The 18208-nt window shown below is 48.4% G+C and overlaps 1 protein-coding gene across 1 annotated transcript; it reads right to left on the reverse strand.

Annotated features, from left to right (window-relative positions):
• Positions 1-522: 522 nt before the first annotated feature.
• HTR1D (5-hydroxytryptamine receptor 1D) lies at positions 523-2235 on the reverse strand. Its single transcript, XM_010364369.2, has one exon. The coding sequence runs from the start codon at positions 1736-1738 to the stop codon at positions 605-607; it is 1134 nt and encodes a 377-aa protein (XP_010362671.1). The 5' UTR covers positions 1739-2235; the 3' UTR covers positions 523-604.
• Between the last annotated feature and the right edge of the window lie 15973 nt (positions 2236-18208).

Raw genomic sequence — 18208 nt, forward strand, 5'->3', positions numbered from 1 at the left:
AGATAGCTTCTCATCTCAACTGTACCAACTAGGGATCTCGTAGGTCACATTTCTTCCAACAAAGAGGAACTGTGAAAACATTACGTGGGCCAGGCACAGTGGCTCATGCCTGTAATCCCAGCACTTTGGGGTGCCAAGGTGGGCGGATCACAAGGTCAAGAGATCAAGACCATCCTGGCCAACATGATGAAACCCCGTCTCTACTAAAAATACAAAAATTAGCTGGGCCTGGTGGCATGCATTTGTAGCACCAGCTACTCTGGAGGCTGAGGCAGGAGAATCTCTTGAACGCAGGAGGCGGAGGTTGTGGTGAGCTGAGATTGTGCCACTGCACTCCAGCCTGGCAAGAGGGCAAGACTCCATCTCAAAAAAAAAGAAAGAAAGAAAGAAAATACTATGCTAAGTAGTGAAATCTTCAGTCCTGCCCCCCTGCCCACAGCTCTTTCAGAAATTAAGAAAACAACAGGAAAAAGAACAATTCTGTTGATTGAACCAAGACTCAAGATATCATTAATTAATCCAGGTCTCAGAAAATAATAATAATAAAAAAATCCTGATTAGGTTACAGGACACAAAAGATAACAAGAGTCATCACCGAGTAAGACTAAGAGGACTTCCGGAAAGGGACAAATTTCCGAAAGGCTTGCCGAAACTCTTCATTAAACACAGTGTAGATTATTGGATTGATGAGGGAGTTTAAATAGCCTAGCCAGGTGAAGAAGTCAAAGAGGGCCGGGTGGATCCAGCAGGAGTCCCGGCAGATGGGGAGGACCAGAGACACCACGAAGAAGGGCAACCAGCAGATGAGAAAAGCCCCCAGAATGATGCCCAGAGTTTTAGTGGCTTTCCTTTCCCGAGCAGCAGAAATCCTCTTGCGTTCCAGGGCACTGTCAGCAAGCTTGATTTTCACGTGGCTGAAAAAGAGAGGGGAGCCAGCCGAGTGCGAGTGCCCCTCATGGAGGCTGCGGTTGAGCGAACAGAGCGAGGACCCTGCAGAGCCTGTGATGAGGTGGGCTGTGGTGAAGCGCTTCCCATAGAGTGAGGGTGGATTCAGGATGCGATTCCGGGCCGCCCGGTAGATCCGGCCATATAGGATGATGAGCAACACCGAGGGAATGTAGAAGGCCCCACACGTGGAATAGATGGTGTAGGAGATCTGAGAGGTGTTCACCAGGCAGTCCGACATCTCCTCCTGGGCCTTGGCCTGTCGCCAGAAGAGAGGGGGAATGGAGATGCAGATGGAGATGGCCCAGACGATGGCAATCATGGTGGCCGCGTGGCCAGCCGTCCTGCGTTTACTGTACTCCAGGGCATCCGTGATCGCCCAGTACCTGTCCAGAGCAATGACACAGAGATGCAGGATGGAGGCCGTGCAGCACGTGATGTCAGAAGACAGCCAGATGTCACACAAGATTTGGCCAAAGTTCCAGGTGTGGGTGATGGTATAGGCAATGCTGATGGGCATGACCAAGATGGAAACCAAGAGGTCGGTGGTGGCCAGGGAGCCAATCAGGTAGTTGGCAGGGGTATGGAGCTTCTTGGTGAGTAAGATGGTGGTGAGTACAAAGGCGTTGGAGAGGACTGTGGCCAGTGTGATGATGGAAAGGACCACAGCAAGGGAGATCTTGAGTGCCTGGAGGGTCCTGGGATCCCAAGCCTCTGGGGTTTCTACGGCATTCAGGGATCTGTTGGAGGCCTCCTGGGGAAGGCCTTCTGTTGACTGGTTCAGTGGGGACATGCTAGGTGGCTCTCTCTTCCCACAGACCTCCACACATTTGGCTCCTTCCTTCAAGGTTGTCCTGACAACAGAGCAAAGTCATCCTTCTGCTTCGCACTGGTGGGAGCCGTACACTAGAACAGACCACAGTGAAAAGGCCTCAAGACCGGACTATTCTCCAAGTACAGCTGTAATAAAATAAAATGAAATAATAATGATAATAATAAACAAGACCAGATTATTTGAAGAATGATGAGACAACTACCACTGGTAGTTAAAGGTCTTTCCTAAACCGCAGGAATTCCAGGATGTCTCAGGGTCCTGGAGCTTTGCCCAGCAGATGGTCATGCCCGGGGGACACATGCTGAATTCGTTAGACAGTTATCAGGGGATCACACCCAGGTGGGCAATGCCCTGGGATTCTTGCCTTTGGCATCTGGCTCTTTTCAAAGCTTGAGTCATTCGTGTGTTTAATGAGAACTTCAGAATTCCCCTCATAATAATTGAAACGATTCTGGATTTAGGATTGCCTCCGAGGAGCTTTTAAAACTAGACACAAAAAGAAGTTCCAGCTGATTCAGAGAGGAGTCCAGTCAGCACAGCGGCTCGCGGTTTTCCCAGGTTCATCCTGATGCCTCCTGAGCTACTTAACTTCAGTTCCTGTCCCACTGATCGTTTAGAGCCTGAACAGACAAAACATCCTGGTTACCAAGACTCGAAGAATGCATGAGCTGGGACCAGGCAAAACAAACAGATCACTGTGGGCTCACGGAATGGGGACATATTCAGAAGATCTGGGGTTTAAAAAAGAAAAAAAAAATAGAGTTAGGATCTAGAAGGACAACGTGGAAGCCTGAGATGAACTACATGATTAAAAAGATACTACTTAAAGCTGGCCATGGTGCTGTGGAACTGGCATTCTAGAAAGTATCAGAATACAGGGGTGGGTGATGTGCCCCACCCATGCAATTCCCAGAGGGGACAAAGTGTCATAGCTGTTGGAATCATCACAAGCTTGTTAGAAGTACATGAAATCAGCTCTGTAAGTTGTGAATCAGAAAGCGTCATTCTATTTATTTAGCAACAATGGAAACAAAATAAAACTGTACATGGGGAAAGATAAAGACCATCAGGAAAGAAGTCAAATTGTTACAATGTATTTCTCTACAAAGTATGGGGGGTCGTGGCCTTTTTTCTACTCATTTGAATTTTTCAGATGTCCTATAGTGAGCATGAATAATTTTATTTTTTATTTATTTTTTATTATTTATTTATTATTTTTGAGATGGAGTCTCACTCTGTCGCCAGGCTACAGTGCAGTGGCGCGATCTCGGCTCACTGCAACCTCGCCTCCTGGGTTCAAGCGATTCTCCTGCCTCAGTCTCCCGAGTAGCTGGGACTACAGGCACATGCCCTCACGCCCAGCTAATTTTTGTATTTTTAGTAGAGACGAGGTTTCACCATGTTGGCCAGTCTGGTCTTGAACTCCTGACCTTGTGATCCGCCTGCCTCAGCCTCACAAAGTGTTGGGATTACAGGCGTGAGCCTCCATACCTGGCCAGAAGTCTATTTTTAAAAATGTTGTTATTATGTTTTCTTTCTTTCTTCCTTTCCTTTCCTTTTTCCTTTCCTTTCCTTTCTTTTTCTCTCTTTCTTTTCTTTCTTTCTCCCTTCCCTCCCCTCCCCTCCCCTCCCCTCCCCTCCCTTCCCCCTTTCCTTCCCTTCCCTTCCCTTCCCTTCCCTTCCCTTCCCTTCCCTCCCCTCCCCTCCCCTCCCCTCCCCTCCCCTCCCCTCCCCTCCCCTCCCCTCCCCTCCCCTCCCCTCCCCTCCCTTCCCTTCCTTTCCTTTCCTTTCCTTTCCTTTCCTTCCTCCCCATTGTGGAAGTTTAATCCAGAAAATACATTCAACTTTCCAAATGGAAACTGGAAACCTAGCTGCAACCAGAAACTGGAAACCTTGGGAACTTCTGGGTTGGCGAAAGTATCCAGGTGTCTGTCTAGAAGCTCCTGACCTCAGGTGATTCGCCTGCCTCGGCCTCCCAAAGTAGGAGGGATTACAGGCATGAACTATCGTGGCTTGCCCCTTGAAGCTTTTTCAGACCTTGTCCTATATACCTTTTCTTCTGGTTGTTCATTTGAATTCTATATAATAAACTGGTAATTTTTAAATTATTTATTTGTTTATTTATTTATTTTGAGGTAGGATCTAGCTTTGTCCCCCAGGCTAGAGTGCAGTGGCATGACCACAGCTCACTGCAGCCTCAACCTCCTGGATCAAGTGACCCTCCAACCTTAGCCTCCCACGTAGCTGGAACTACAGATGCATACCACCAAGCCCAGCTAATTGTTTTTTGTTTGTCTGTTTGTTTGTTTTCATAGAGGCAGGGTCTTGTTATGTTGCCAGGGCTGGTCTCAAACTCCTGGACTTAAGCAGTCCTCCAGCCTTGACCTCCCAAAGTGCTGGGATTACAGGCATGAGCAGCTTTAGCTCCTTAATGTTTTAAAAATCAACCACCAGCTGGGCGCGGTGGCTCTTGCCTGTAATCCCAGAACTGTGGGAGGCTGAGGCGGGTGGATCATCTTAGGTCGGGAGTTCAAGACCAGCCTGACCAACATGGAGAAACCCCGTCTCTACCAACAATACAAAATTAGCCAGGCGTGGTGGTGCATGCCTGTAATCCCATCTACTTGGGAGGCTGAGGCAGGGGAATTTCTTGAACCCAGGAGGTGGAGGTTGTGGTGAGCCAAGATCGCGCCATTATACTCTAGCCTGGGCAACCAGAGTGAAACTCTACCTAAAAAAAAAAAAAAAAAAAAAAAAAGGCTGGGCAGGGTGGCTCATGCCTGTAATCCCAACATGTTGGGAGGCCGAGGTGGGTGGATCACGAGGTCAGGAGATCGAGACCATCCTGGCTAACATGGTGAAACCCCGTCTCTACTAAAAATACAAAAAAATTTAGCTGGGCATGGTTGCAGGCACCTGTAGTCCCAGCTACTCGGGAGGCTGAGGCAGGAGAATGGCCTGAACCCGGGAGGCGGAGATTGCAGTGAGCCGAGATGGTGCCACTGCACTCCAGCCTGGGAGACAGAGCGAGAATCTGTCTCAAAAAAAAAAAGAGAAGAAGGAGAAGGAGAAGCAGAAGAAGAAGAAAAGAAGGAGAAGAAGAAGAAGAAGAAGAAGAAGAAGAAGAAGAAGAGGAAGAGGAAGAGGAAGAGGAAGAGGAGGAGGAGGAGGAGGAGGAGGAGGAGGAGGAGGAGGAGGAGGAGGCGGCGGCGGCGGCAGCGGCAGCAGCAGCTAAACCTGCAATGCAGTATTTTCCCTCTCACTCCCCAAATTTGTGGGTGCTTCATTATAAAAAATAAAAATCTGCCTGGAGGAGAGGGGAAAGCCTCAATTTAAGAAAACCAATCCTAAGCCACCAACTCCAAAACATATATTACAGTTTAAAGGATATTATAACAATATCTTTTGAAGAGCTCTTGCTATATTCCAGGCACTGAGCTAGCTTTGGGGCTAAGAGTCACCCAACCTGTAAAGTGGGCAACATGGCTCCCAACTTAGAATGACCCAACCAATGCTCAAAGAGGTGATGTCACCTGCCCAAGGCCACTTGGCTGGAAGTGGAAAAACCAGGTCCAGAGATCTCAAGAAATTTCTACCCTTGCCTACATTGCCTCAGTTGAGGATGAAAAGCCTTAAGGCATGCGTGCATAGCTGGTTTGATGACCCCCTCCTACCCCAGCTCTCCCCAGGCTCCACCCCAAAAGCCTCTGGGCTGAAGTTTTGCTCCCATTTTGGTTCACGGGGAAAATGTGAACTCTGGTGAGCTCTTTGAAACTTTCTCCCCTGCAGACAGTCTGGGTGACTGAGGTGCGTCATTTCCCATGGAAGCCTGGTGTGCCTGCCCCACAAACTCATGCGGTCACTCCTTGAGTTCCAAGCATTCCAGTGACCTCATTTCAGTGAAAGGCGTGGGTTCAGAAAGGCTCAGGAGGCTGGTATGTGTGCAAGCCCTCCAGCCCTCGGTGACATCTTGGGAAGAAGGACAGGGACACAGGGACAGGAGCGGACAGACTTGGTTGGGAAGGCTAGGCTGTAGCTTTGAAAGAAGTAACACAATTCAGAGACTGTCTTCTCTCCTGCCTGCTATCCCTCCCCATTGTGAACAAAGGTGGGAGAAGTTTTCATAATCTAGTTGCTTTTGGAGACATGGACTGTAGCTCTACAAGCAACTCTCTCTTTCCCGTCACACTTCAAATAATAAAATGAAAAATACAGGCCAGGCATGGTGGCTTACACCTGTAATCCCAGCACTTTGGGAGGCTGAGGCCGGTGGATCACCTGAGGTCAGGAGATCGAGACCAGCCTGGCCAACATGGTGAAACCCCATCTCTACTAAAAATGCAAAAATTAGCCGGGCGTGGTGGTAGGCACATGTAATCCCAGCTACTCAGGAGGCTGAGGCAGGAGAATCACTTGAATCTGTGAGGAAGAGGTTGCAGTGAGCCAAGATCGTGCCATTGCACTCCAGCCTGGGCGACAGAGCGAGACTCCGTCTCAAAAAAAAAAATTAAAACGACAATGAAAGCCGGGTGTGGTGGCTTATGCCAGTAATCCCAACACTTTGGGAGGCTCATGTGGGAGGATCTCTTGGGCCCAGGAGTTCAAGACCAGCCTGGGCAATATAGCGAGACTATCTATTTTAAACAAAAGAAAAAAGAAAGAAAGAAAAATCAAAATGAAGCCGGGCGCGGTGGCTCACACCTGTAATCCCAGCTCTTTGGGAGGCCGAGGTGGGAGGATCACAAGGTCAGGAGATCGAGACCATCCTGGCTAACACGGTGAAACCCCGTCTCTACTAAAAATGTAAAAAACCAGCCGGGCGAGGTGGCGGCGCCTGTATTCCCAGCTCCTCGGGAGGCTGAGGCAGGACAATGGTGAGACTCCGTCTCAAAAAAAAAAAAAAAAAAAAAAAAATCAAAATGACAACAAGATGCCATTTTCACTTAGTAGAAAAGTACAGCATTTTAAATCTGATCATGTCATGTCAGTTAATAAGAGTAAGCAGCTTGGGAGGCTGAGGCAGGATGATTGCTTGAGCCCAGGAGTTCAAGACCAGCCTGGGCAACACAGTGATTGGAGATACTTCATAAGCAAACAATTTAGTATTATTTCATAAAACTAAAGATGTGATGACTACCTCATGATTCAGCAATTCCACTGCTGGGTATGCGTGGCAGAGAAACTCTTCTGTGTTCACTAGAAGACAGAAACAAGAATGGTCCTAGTAGCATGAAATAGCAAACAACTAAAAACAACCAAACGTCCATCAACAGCAGAATGGTAGCATATGGCATATTCCTACGATGGAGCGCTACAGAGAAGCGAAACAGAATAAACCACAGCTACACACACCAAAATGGTGATTATCACAAACAAGGCAGAGTGCCAAAGTCAAAAACATGCAAGAAGAAACAAACTGTTAGGGAGATAAATATATGTGGCAAAACCATAAGGAAAAGCAAAGAAATTAAAAATATAAAATTCAGGGGCCGGGCGCGGTGGCTCATGCCTGTAATCCCAGCACTTTGGGAGGCCGAGGTGGGCGGATCACGAGGTCAGGAGATCGAGACCATCCTGGCAAACACAGTGAAACCCCGTCTCTACTAAAAATCCAAAAAAATTAGCCGAACGTGGTGGCGGGCGCCTGTAGTCCCAGCTGCTCGGGAGACTGAGGCAGGAGAATGGCGTGAGCCCGGGAGGCGGAGGCTGCAGTGAGCCGAGATCGCGCCACTGCACTCCAGCCTGGGCGACAGAGCGAGACTCTGTCTCAAAAAAATAAATAAATAGGCCGGGCGCGGTGGCTCAAGCCTGTAATCCCAGCACTTTGGGAGGCCGAGACGGGCGGATCACGAGGTCAGGAGATCGAGACCATCCTGCCTAACACGGTGAAACCCCGTCTCTACTAAAAAATACAAAAAACTAGCCGGGCGAGGTGGCGGGCGCCTGTAGTCCCAGCTACTTGGGAGGCTGAGGCAGGAGAATGGCGTAAACCTGGGAGGCGGAGCTTGCAGTGAGCTGAGATCCGGCCACTGCACTCCAGCCTGGGCAACGAGCGAGACTCTGTCTCAACAACAACAAAAAAATAAAATAAAATAAAATAAATAAATAAATAATAAATAAATAAATAAAATAAATAAATAAAATTCAGGATAGTGGTTACTCCTGGAGAGAAAAGGACAGAGGAATATAATCATAAAGGGTTTTAAAAGTTTCAATTATGTTCTTTTCACTATCTCAACTCACTGCAACCTCGGCCTCCCAGGTTTAAGTGATTCTCCTGCTTCAGCCTCCCAAGTAGCTGGGATTACAGGCATGTACCACCATGCCCGGCTAATTTTTGCATTTTTTGTAGTAGAGACGGGGTTTCGCCATGTTGGCCAGCCTGCCTTGGCCTCCCAAAGTGCTGGGATTATAGGTGTGAGCCACCACGCCAGGCCTTTTTGAGAAAGAGTCTTGCTCTATCACCCAGGCTGGAGTGCAGGGGCATGATCAGAGCTCACTGTAGCCTTGATCTCCTGGGCTCAAGTGACCCTCCCACCTCAGCCTCCTGAGTAGCTGGGACCACAGATACACACTACCACTCCCAACTGATATTTAACTTTTTTTGCAGAGATGGGGTCTCCCTATGTTGTCTAGGCTTGTCTTCAAACTCCTAGACTCAAGCAATTCTCCCACCTTGGCCTCCTAAAGTGCTGGGATTACAGGTGTGAGCCACCATGCCTGGTCTTTTTTTTTTTTAGAGGGAGGATCTTGCTCTGTCACCCAGGTACAATGGCACAGTCATAGCTCACTGCAACCTTGAACTTCTGGGCTCAAGCGATCCTCCCAACTTGGCCTCCCAAAGTGTTGGGATTATAGGCATCAACCACCATGCCCAGCCTGATGTTCTATTTTTTAAGTAGGTGGTGAGTGCATCAATATTGTTATTCGTGTGTGTGTGTGTGTGTGCGCGCGTGTGTGTACTGCTTTGTAGGGAATGATGCATGTGTAATTTTTCTTTCTTTCTTTCTTTCTTTCTTTCTCTTAACGGGGGGATGGAGTCTTCCTCTGTCACCCAGCTGGGAATGCAGTGATGCAATCTTCGCTCACTGCAATCTCCGCTTTCCGGGTTCAAGTGATCTTCCCACCTCAGCCTCCTGAGTAGCTGGAACTACAGGCGCGTACCACCCTGCCTGGCTAATCTTTGTATTTTTAGTAAAGACGGGGTTTCACCTTGTTGGCCAGGCTGCTCTTGAGTTCCTGACCTCAGGTGATCTGCCCTCCTCAGCCTCCCAAAGTGCTGGGATTACAGGCGTGAGCCATCGCACTCGGTAGTGCATGTAATTTTTCTCAATCTATTTTGTATATTATGAAAAAGAACCCTATTACCAGCAATATGTTGATACATTAATACCTATTGATAATTTTAGTGCAGAAGATCTGCATTCTGGTCCCAGCTTTGCCATTGACCAGCTGGGTAACCATGGGCAAAGCACAACCTCTTTGACCCTTAGTTACTTCCTTGGTGAAATGAGAACAAAAGCCTGGCTGTGCTGTCCTAAAGAAGTATTGAGTAGCTCCAGCAAGATCATGTATGTGATATGTTGTGAACAGCAGAGTCCTGAACAAATGTAATGATGCTAACAAAGAAGGAGTACAGTGGCTAAGAGCAGGCATTCTCAGGTCCCAATTCCTGTTGGTTCGCTTTCTTGCTGTGGCCACTGGGTGAATAACTTCACCTCTCTGAGCCTGCACAGCCTCAGTGATGGAGATGATAATCCAAATCTCACAGGAGTTTGGGGAAAACTGTCAATATCATGGATACAAAATGCTCAACATAGTAAATGGTTTCTTTTTGTTTATTTATTTATTTATTTATGGACAAGGTGTCCCTATGTCACCCAGGCTGGTCTCAAATTCCTGGCCTCAAGTGATCCACTCACTTTGGCCTCCCAAAGTCTTGGGATTATAGGCCTGAGCCACCATGCCTGGCCTTGTAGTCAATGGTGACCACAAATGTGATTTATCTGGGTTCTCTATGGTGCATCCAACCAAATTCAGATATCCAGGCAACAAGATCACTTCCCTCACCAGAAACAAAGTATCACTGCCCGTTTTGGTGAGAGATGTCTGCCATTGCCAGAAACCCAGACATACCGAGGAGCTTCCTCCCTGCCCACGCATTTTCCCAGGGGCCATGATAGCAGCAGCAGAAGCAAGGACCTTTCTCGGCCCCGCCTCCACCTCCAGGCCACAAGCATCTCCCCTGAAGTCCAGATCACGTGGACTCCAGGCACACCATGAATCTCCCAGCTTTGGCATCTCTGAAGAGGGGTGGAAAGAGAAAAGCAGACAGAGAGACTTATGTACCAATCCCGGCCTGTTCCAGAGACCACCTTTGATTACAGCTGATTGGACCAGGGTGGACATGTGACCCAAAATGAGCCAATCAGATTCTCTCTTGGGAATTTAGAATGGCAACCATGGGGAGCTGGGCTGGATAGAAGATGGGGGAAGATAAACCTGCAGGCCAAGGGTCCTGAGGCTGGAGTCACGCTGCAGCCTTTACCAAATCAAGGAAGGTTTGGGGGGAATAGAAAAGCCAAAGGTAAACAAAAAACAGGTCTGTAGAGAGAGGCAGGAGAACGGAGCAGAGAAAGAAGCTGAGGGAGAGGAACCACCTGTCCTGGGAGAGGAGAAGGAAGGAGGCTTCCAGGCCAGGGAATACGCCTTCCCATCCCTGTATGTCAATGAGCGACCGTCTATCCAGGAAACCTCATTTGTACCAACTCGTGTTTTCCCAGCTGAGCCAGTTCACATGGACACAGCAGCCTTTGAGAAATGGTAGTAAGACAGGGAACTTTCTTCTTCTTTTTAATTTTCAGAGACAGGGACTTCCTCTGTCGTCCAGGTTGGAGTGCAGTGGCACGATCATGGCTCTCACTGCAGCCTCGATTGCCCGGGTTCAAGTGATCCTCCCACCTCAACCCTCCAAGTAGCTGGGACTACAGGCACAAGCCACCATGCCCAGTGAATTTTCATTATTTTTTTGTAGAGACGGGGTCTCGCTGTGTTGCCCAGGGTGGTATGGAACTCCGGGGCTCAAGCGATACTCCTGCCTCAGCCTCCCAAAGTGCTGGGATTAGAGGCTGAGCCGCTGTGCCCAGTCAAGACAGGGGACTTTTGGTTCCTTCCCACTAACCAATCCCTACTGTGGGGTCCAAGTCCTTTTACCTCCTGGGCCCTTCCTCCTCATCTGTAAATTGGGGTAATGACATCTTTCACCCAGAATTGTTATGTGGCTTCAATGAAGTAGGGAGAACATGCCTAGCACAGTGGCTGGCACACAGCAGGTGTTTTTTTGAGACAGAGTCTCACTCTGTTGCCCAGGCTGGAGTATAGTGACCCAATCTCAGCTCACTGCAACCTCTGCCTCCCGGGTTCAACTGATTCTCCTGCCTCAGCCTCCCATGTAGATTACAGGCATGCGCCATCACGCCTAACTAATTTTTGTATTTTTAGTAGGGGGTTTCACCATGTTGGCCAGGCTGGTTTCGTACTCCTGGCCTCAAGTGATCTGTGCATCTGGGCCTCCCAAAGTGCTGGGGGATCCACCCGCTTCGGCCTCCCAAAGTACTGGGATTACATGCATGAGCCACCGCACCCGGCCAGCAAAAGCTAGCCTCTTACAAACAGCAAAAGCTGGCCTCTTACAAAAGCTTCCTACCCAGGGCTCATTCAGCCTGCAGGAAGATCTGTCGCCTCCACTTTCTGAGGGCTCTTTAACTAAGTGAGTCATAAAACCTCGCCAGAAACAAAAAGGATGTATGGGTTTAATGTGTCCTTAGAAGCCAGTCTCATCTCTTTGGAAGAAAAAAGTAAGGCTCTGTGATAAAAAGATTTGTTGCAGTAGAATACATCCCCCACAGAGTAATCTGTGGCTGTTCTTTCTGTAGATGCTGTGTAGTACAGATGAGTGAGCTCTGGGTGGAGAAATCACTCTGCGCAAATCTGGACAGGGCTTTATATTTTACAAAATGCACCCACAGCTGTTATTTCATCTCATTCTCTCTCCTGCATGGGACCTCCTACAGCCTTAGTTTTCTCCTCTGCAAAAATCAGGGTATCGAGTCTACCTCCCAGAGATATAATGAGGGTTGGATAGAACATGTGTGGGGAAGAATCTGGAAAGTTTCTTTTTCTTTCTTTTTCTCTTCGTTTTTCTTTTCTTTTTTTTTTAAGACAGAGTCTCACTCTGTCGCCCAGGCTGCTGTGCAGTGGGGCAATCTCGGCTCAATGTTACCTCCGCCTCTGGGTTCAGGCGATTCTCCTGTCTCAGCCTCCAGAGTAGCTGGGATTACAGGCATGCACTAGCACAACCGGCTAATTTTTTAATTTTTAGTAGAGATGGGGTTTCACGAGGTTGGCCAGGCTGGTCTTGAACTACTGATCTCAGGTGATCCACCCACCTTGGCCTCCCAAAGTGCTGGGATTACAGGCATGAGCCACCACGCCCAGCCGAATCGGGAAAGTTTTAACATGGGTATGGGTGTGTGTGTAAGTGTATGCATCTCCCCCATTTCATGCTCTCTCTTTCTACCTATATCTGAATGCCAGTTTTAAAATCTAATCAGTATCTTGAGGTGTAAACAAATCAGTCTTGCACCTCAGTTTCTCTAATTATAAAATCTGGAAAATGGGCAGGACATGGTGGCTCATGCCTGTAATCCCAGTGCTTTGGGAGGATGAGGTGAGATCACTTGAGGTCAGGAGTTTGAGATCAGCATGAGCAACATAGCGAGACCTCATCTCTCCAAAATATTTAACAATTAGCCAGGCATGGTGGCATGCATCTGTAGTCTTAGCTACTTGGGGGGCTGAGGTGGGAGAACTGCTTGAGCCCAAGAGTTTGAGGTTACAGTGAGCTGTGATGGTGCCACTGCACTCTAGCCTGGGCGACAGAGTGAGTCCCTATCTTAAAACAAACAAACACCTCTGTGAAACATAGAAAATAAAAGGTCGCCAAATTTCCAGCCCAGTACTTCCATTCCTAGCTGTACACCCAAGAAAAACATGTATGTACATCCACCAAAAGATACATGCAAGAATTGTTCATAGCAGCACTATTCATAACAACCCCAAACTGCAAACTACCTAAACAAGCATCTACAGTAGAATGGACCAGGCACAGTGGTTCACACCTATAATCCCAGCACTTTGGGAGGCCGAGGCAGAAGGACTGCTTGAGGTTAGGAGTTTGAGACCAGCCTGGGCAACACAGGGAGACCCAGTCTCTAGAAAAAAAAGTTAAAGAATATTAGTGCTTGCCTGCTGCCATGTAAGACATTACTTTGCTCCTCGTTCACCTTTTACCATGATTGTTAGGCCTCCCCAGCCATGTGGAACTGTGAATCAATTCAGCTTCTTTCTTTATAAATTACCCAGTCTCACTGGGCATGTCTTTATTAACAGCTTGAGAACACACTAATACAGTCAGTATGGATTGGTTTGCATGTTACATAATTTGACATAAGTAAAATCAGAGATCTACTCATTTTTGCCTGGCTTTTTTCATCTGGCGTAACTGTTTTGAGTTTCATCCATGTTATTGCATGTTCTCTTTTATTACTGAATAGTATTCCATTGTATGGATACACCAAAATGTATTTATCCATTTACTTGACGGGCTACTACAAATAAAGTGGCTGTGAACACTCATGTACAAAAAAAAAAAAAAAAGCCAGATATGACAGCACCCCTACCTGTAGTCCCAGCTACTTGGGAGGCTGGGGCGAGAGGACCTTTTGAGCCCAAGAGTTTGAGGTTACAGTGAGCTCTCTAATAGTGCCACTGCAATCCCAGCCTGGGTGACAGAGCAAGACCCTGTTTCTAAAAAATAACTACTACAACAAACAGTAGAATGAATAAATAATTGTGACATAATCGTATAAGAGAGAGTGATTATAAGAATCACTCTTCATCAATGAGAATGGTTCCCAGCTACACACAAACAGGTGGATGAATCTAATAGACATAATGTTAATCAGAAGAAGCCAGGCGTCATGTGTGATTTAAACTTCATAAAGTTCAAAAACAGGCAAAACTGACTTACACTGAGGGAAGTCAGGCTATTGTGTTTCCTGTAAGAATATAAAGGGGGCTTCTGAGTGCAGGTCATGTTCTGTTTCTTGAGCTGGTGTGTTCACTTTGTGAAAATTCATCAGGCGGCCGGGCGCGGTGGCTCAAGCCTGTAATCCCAGCACTTTGGGAGGCTGAGACGGGCGGATCACGAGGTCAGGAGATCAAGACCATCCTGGCTAACCCGGTGAAACCCCGTCTCTACTAAAAAATACAAAAAACTAGCCGGGCGAGGTGGCGGGCGCCTGTAGTCCCAGCTACTCGGGAGGCTGAGGCAGGAGAATGGCGTAAACCCGGGAGGCGGAGCTTGCAGTGAGCTGAGATCCGGCCACTGCACTCAGCCCGGGAGACAGAGCGAGACTCCGTCTCAAAAAAAAAAAAAAAAAAAAAGGCCGGGCGCGGTGGCTCAAGCCTGTAATCCCAGCACTTTGGGAGGCCGAGACGGGCGGATCACGAGGTCAGGAGATCGAGACCATCCTGGCTAATATGGTGAAACCCCGTCTCTACTAAAAAATACAAAAAACTAGCCGGGCGATGAGGCAGGCGCCTGTAGTCCCAGCTACTGGGGAGGCTGAGACAGGAGAATGGCGTGAACCCGGGAGGCGGAGCTTGCAGTGAGCTGAGAGCTGGCCACTGCACTCCAGCCTGGGCGGCAGAGCAAGACTCCGTCTCAAAAAAAAAAAAAAAAAAAGAAAATTCATCAGGCTGCATACTTGTGTTTGGGGTACTTTTGCTTTTCTGGAAGTTTTGCCCTCCCGCCCCCCAAAAAGTAGTGGTTAACTGCCCAAGAGCCTCAGGCACCAGCTCCACTGATTACAGGGAGAACTTGGAGTCATCACTGAACCTCTTTGCACCCAGTCCTTTTCCTTCCCTTCCCTTCCCTTCCGTTCTTCCTTCTTCTTTTTCTTCTTCCTTTCTTTCCTTTCCTTTCCTTTTTTGAGACAGAGTCTCGCTCTGTCGCCCAGCCTGGAGTGCAATGGTGCGATCTCGGCTCACTGCAACCTCCACCTCTTGGGTTCAAGCGATTCTCCTGCCTCAGCCTCCCAAGTAGATGGGACTACAGACACACACCATCACACCTGGCTAATTTTTGTATTTTTAGTAGAGACAGGGTTTCACCATGTTGGTCAGGCTGGTCTCAAACTCCTGACCTCAAGTGATCCACCCACCTCGACCTCCCAAAGTGCTGGGATTACAGGTGTGAGCCACCGCACCTGGCCGCACTGGAAATGCGAATAACAGCACCAATGTCACGTGACTGTCACATGAGTGACAGAGAAGTAGGTGACTTGCCTAAGATCACATGGCAGTTTGGTGTCCCTCTCAGCTCAGCTCGATGCTTCTACTGCCCTGTGCCACCTCTCCCTGCCCCCATCAAAAGGAGCATTTTTTGTCCCTTGATTCTGGGTTCAGCATGGACTCGCTATGGTCAACAGAATGAGGCAGAAGTGACAGTAAGCCGGTGCCAAATGTAGTCCTCTAGAGGCTGTGCATGTGTCTGCTTGTACTCTGTCATTGCCATGAGAAGAACATCCCTGGGCTAGCACACTGGTCCCTGCAGGGAGAGACAAGGACATGGAGCAGAGCTGTTCCAGCCAAACCCAGCCTAGAACAGAACCTCTCACACAACCAGCAGACACATGTGCGAGCCCAGCCAAGATCAGGAGACATACCCAGCCAAGGGTATCTATCCAGAGGAAAAGAAGTCATTATACAAAAAAGATACATGCACACGCATGTTTATAGCAGCACAATTCGCAATTGCAAAATCATAGAACCAACCCAAATGTCCATCAATCAGTAAGTGGATAAAGAAACTGATTTATACGATGGAATACTACTCAGTCATAAAAAGCGTTGAAATAATGGTATTTCAACGACCTGGATGAAACTGGAGACTATTATTCTAAGTAAAGTAACTCAGGAGTGGAAAACCAAATGTTGTATGTTCTCACTGATATGTGGGAGCTAAACTATGAGGACGCAAAGGCATAGGAATGATACAATGGACTTCGGGGACTTGGGGGAAAGGGTGAGAGGGGGGCAAGGGATAAAAGACTACAAATAGGGTGCCGTGTATGCTTCTTGGGTGATGGGTGCACCAAAATCTCATGAATCACTGCTAAAGAACTTATTCATGTAACCAAATACCATCTGTACCCCAATAACCTATGGGGAAAAAAAATACATACCCAGCCAAGTTCAGATTAAATGAGCCAACCTCCAAATACATGATTCGTAGTAATAAATGCTGTTGTTGTAATTCACCAAGTTTGAGGGTAGCTTGTTACATAGCAATAGCCAATTGATAAAGTCCCTTCATTCACTGAGTGTGTGTTTTTGTTTTGTTTTGTGTTTTTTTTTTTTTTTTTTTGAGGCGGAGTCTCGCTCTGTCACCCGGACTGGAGTGCAGTGGCCAGATCTCAGCTCACTGCAAGCTCCGCCTCCTGGGTTTACGCCATTCTCCTGCCTCAGCCTCCCGAGTAGCTGGGACTACAGGCTCCGCCACCTCGCCCGGCTAGTTTTTGTATTTTTAGTAGAGACAGGGTTTCACCATGTTAGCCAGGATGGTCTCGATCTCCTGACCTTGTGATCCGCCCGTCTCGGCCTCCCAAAGTGCTGGGATTACAGGCTTGAGCCACCGCGCCCGGCCTTGTTTTGTTTTTGAGACAGTTTCACTCTTGTTGCCCAGGCGGGAGTGCAGTGGCGCTATCTCAGCTCATTGCAACCTCCGCCTCCCGGGTTCAAGTGATTCTCCTGCCTCAGCCTCCCGAGTAGCTGGGATTACAGGCCTACGCCACCAGGTTCGGCTAATTTTGTATTTTTAGTAGAGATGGGGTTTCATCGTTTGGTCAGGCTGGTCTCGAACTCCTGACCTCAGGTGACCCACCCTCCTCCACCTCCCAAAGTACTGGGATTACAGGCGTGAGCTACCACACCTGGCCCCTTCATTCAGTGAATGACTGGATTCTGTCTACTCTACTGCCCACACCTAACTGTGCCTTCACTCTTCTCTCCCCTCTCCACTCCTACTGCCACTGTTCTGTTTCAGGAGAGTGAAACCATCCTTCCTGGCTTCAGTGGTCTCCCAGCCTCCACTCTTGGCCCCTCTCCATTCTCTAACCATATCCCACCCAGAATCTTCCTTTCAACTAACAGTCTGACCAGGTCACTCCCTTAAAATCCTCCAGTAGCTCCCACTGCAGCTGGGATTAAGCCCAGGCTTCACAGCTTGGTTTAAGAGACTCTTCATGAACTGGTGTTTCCTTCCATCTCCAACCCCATCTCTCAGCATAGCTGGCTGTGACCTTCACACTGCAGCAGCACAGACCTGCCTGTTCTTCTGCCAGTACCCTCCTGCCATACCCCAGGCTCCAGTGCTGTTTCCTGCTGATCCTTTTTCCCTGCTGTATCCTCTGCCTGGAAAATGTCCTTTCTTCAGTCCTCTGGCTGCCTAATTCCAAGTCACCCTTCAGAGTTAGGCTCTGGTGTCTCCCCAGGAAGCTTTCCCTAACCTCCCCCCAAGCCCAGCTTGGTTCAGGTACCCCTTTCCTAAGAGCCTGCCACCCTAGCTCTCACCATATTGGACTACCTCTGACACAGTAACAGGAGCTCCTTAAGTATAGGGACCATGTCTCATTCACCGCTGTAGCCCTGACACCTGGCCCAGAGCAAGGCATCAATACCTGTCTATGAAAGGCTCCAGGAACTGGTGAGGAATGGGCCCTGAGAACAGAGCACACGCCTGAGATGCAGAGGCCCTGGGCTTTAGCTTGGCTTTGCTGCTAACTTTCTGTGTAACCCAGGATAAGTCAGTTCCTCCTCCAAGCCTCAGTTTCTCCAACTTGAAAATGAGGTAGTTGGACCAGATCAGAGATTCTCTTGGTGAGCATTATAATCACCTACCTACAAGAGCTTTAAAAATACAAGTCAGGCCGGGCACAGTGGCTCACACCTGCAATCTCAGGACACTGGGAGGCCGAGGCAGGCAGATCACTTGAGGTCAGGAGTTCAAGACCAGCTGTCCAACATGGTGAAACCCTGTCTCTAGCCCCACCAAAAAATACAAAAATTAGCTGGGTGTGATGTGTGGTGGCACATGCCTGTAGTCACTGCTAGTCAGGAGGCTGAGGCAGGAGAATCGCTTGAACCCAGGAGGCAGAGGCTACAGTGGGCTGAGATCGTGCTACCGCACTCCAGCCTGGGTAACATAGTGAGACTCCATCTCAAGAAAAAAAAAAAGTCTGTTAAAAACAACAACAGATATCTAGGCCTCACCCTCCAGAGGACAGAGCCCAGGCACTGATTTTT

This window comes from Rhinopithecus roxellana, chromosome 12, assembly GCF_007565055.1.
Source record: "Rhinopithecus roxellana isolate Shanxi Qingling chromosome 12, ASM756505v1, whole genome shotgun sequence".
Taxonomy (NCBI): domain Eukaryota; kingdom Metazoa; phylum Chordata; class Mammalia; order Primates; family Cercopithecidae; genus Rhinopithecus; species Rhinopithecus roxellana.

Excerpts from the sequence above, each read along its gene's own strand:
- HTR1D (XM_010364369.2), bottom strand. The coding sequence starts at position 1,738 with ATGTCCCCACTGAACCAGTCAACAGAAGGCCTTCCCCAGGAGGCCTCC.